At 40.0% G+C, this 1,994-nt stretch overlaps 1 protein-coding gene across 1 annotated transcript; it reads left to right on the plus strand.

Annotated features, from left to right (window-relative positions):
- Positions 1–1,034: 1,034 nt before the first annotated feature.
- Positions 1,035–1,444, plus strand: LOC119307397. Its single transcript, XM_037583473.1, has 2 exons — positions 1,035–1,110; positions 1,248–1,444. Exons 1-2 carry the CDS (start codon positions 1,035–1,037, stop codon positions 1,442–1,444), a joined length of 273 nt encoding a protein of 90 aa, XP_037439370.1.
- The last annotated feature ends 550 nt before the right edge of the window (positions 1,445–1,994 follow it).

Raw genomic sequence — 1,994 nt, forward strand, 5'->3', positions numbered from 1 at the left:
CACTAGAATAAGAAAGGAGAAATTTTATTGTAGGAAAACTACGTCCTCACTAAGTAGTAGCTAAAATAGAAAACAATACTACTATTACCAACAATAATTGCGGTTTTATTTTTTTCGATGTGTAGATTAAATTGGGACTAGACTCTTTATTACATGATATATAGATATTGCAAATTTGAAATGTGTTAACTTAGACATAGAAGAAATCTCAAATAGCTCAATGCGTTGACTTAGACATACAAAAATCTCAACAACTTATGTCCAACAATTCCTTAAGCTTTAGATGTATCCACTTGGTCTAATTATGTCCTATGCTCAGGGGAGGCGAGAGGTGTTGTATGAGCTACGTGCAAGATACGTTGGGAGATCATGTTCAAAGAGTTCTTCAGCAAGTATAGACGGAGATAATTTTGAAAGCTTGTAGATAATTTTGACAACGAGCTAGGCCTTGATTTGGCTTACAAGTCTAATAAGTGCCAGTTTTGCATATGTCCATTGAACATGTGGAAAAATGTGTGTAGTGGTGCATGTTGTGTGTCAAACTTTATCATCCTGCTCACCCTATCACCCACTTGATGTCATGCAAGTATTGTTTGACAAATGGTGAATTTTAATAGCTCAAAATGTATCATCAAAAGGATACAAAAGCAATGAGCACACAACCAGGCTCTGCATAGTTAGGATGCACACGGCCAACACCAACGCACAAACACGAAAGCTACATCAGCAACTAGCAATGGGAAAACAAAAGACTGAAGCTATGCCTTGGTGGAGTAAAGAAAAATGAAAAACTCCGAGCAATCAAAACAATGATCAATAATCTACAACAACAACCATATCAGCACCAACCATCTCTTAACATCAGTTGTGATGTCATGCCAGCATTACAGATTGCCAGGTAAGGTGCCAAATCTATGCCTATAAATAGATGCGCTTCCAGCTCTGGCAAACAACAACTACATCTACACTCCACTCCACTCCATAATCATACGAGATAAGTGATACAATTTTACGTGGAAGCCTTAGAAGCAACAATGAAGAACACCAAGCTCGTGGCAATTCTTGTTCTCCAAGACATCCTAGTCATGGGAATCCTTGCACATGTGAATGGTTCGTTGTTTTTCATGCTTATATATTCTATTTTGTTCCCTGAAGAAAGTTTGATTTCTTTTTTTGTGATGTCAATGTGGCCTTATGTATCTTATAAACCATTACCTGACGTGATGCCATGCCATGAATGCATGCAGCCAACTACTTCCCCATATGTTGCAACGAATGCAGGTCCTTCTCAGGGGTGGTCATCTGTGACGACGCCCATCCTCAGTGCCCCAAGGGCTGCTCCACATGCAGCCCGGTGCAGACGGGCAGTGTCAAGATGTTGCAGTGCGCCGACATGCGCTCCACCATCAATGGCACACGCGATCCACGCTGCAAGAAGAACTAATAGGTTCAACCTTGGATCAAGAAATGTGTTTCGCCAAAAATAAAGCTTAGATGAGATAAGCATTGTCACCTTATTTGTTTGTACATGTAGGCCCACATTGCACGCCAACAATACATCTGTGTTGTCGGTCGCCGTCATTTCATCGTCGCCATGGTTCTTGTTTTTAATTTCCTTTTTCGAGAGTAGTCTATTGTTGCTCGCCTATCAGGTGCCCGGTGTATCCTCCCTGAATAAACACCCGTGTTCATTGTGTGTCTCTGCTTAAAACGCATTTGTTCATGTCTCACAATTTTCTTAGGGACCAGTCTTTAATATCTTTCTAGCTTTCAGCCTACTTAGAACACTTATTGTCCTACAATTTTATCTGTGTCAGAAGTCAACCTTTGTGGCTGGCTAATTGTTTGCAACATTCCGAGTGCTCAGGTTATAGGTAGCGTATCCTCATGGTCCCAATGCCTACACATATGTGCCAACTAATAAATTAATTTGATATACATAAATACATAAGAAATATAACACAATTTTCCACATGTAACACCCTTAAGAAGGT

Source organism: Triticum dicoccoides, chromosome 1B (assembly GCF_002162155.2).
Source record: "Triticum dicoccoides isolate Atlit2015 ecotype Zavitan chromosome 1B, WEW_v2.0, whole genome shotgun sequence".
Lineage (NCBI taxonomy): Eukaryota > Viridiplantae > Streptophyta > Magnoliopsida > Poales > Poaceae > Triticum > Triticum dicoccoides.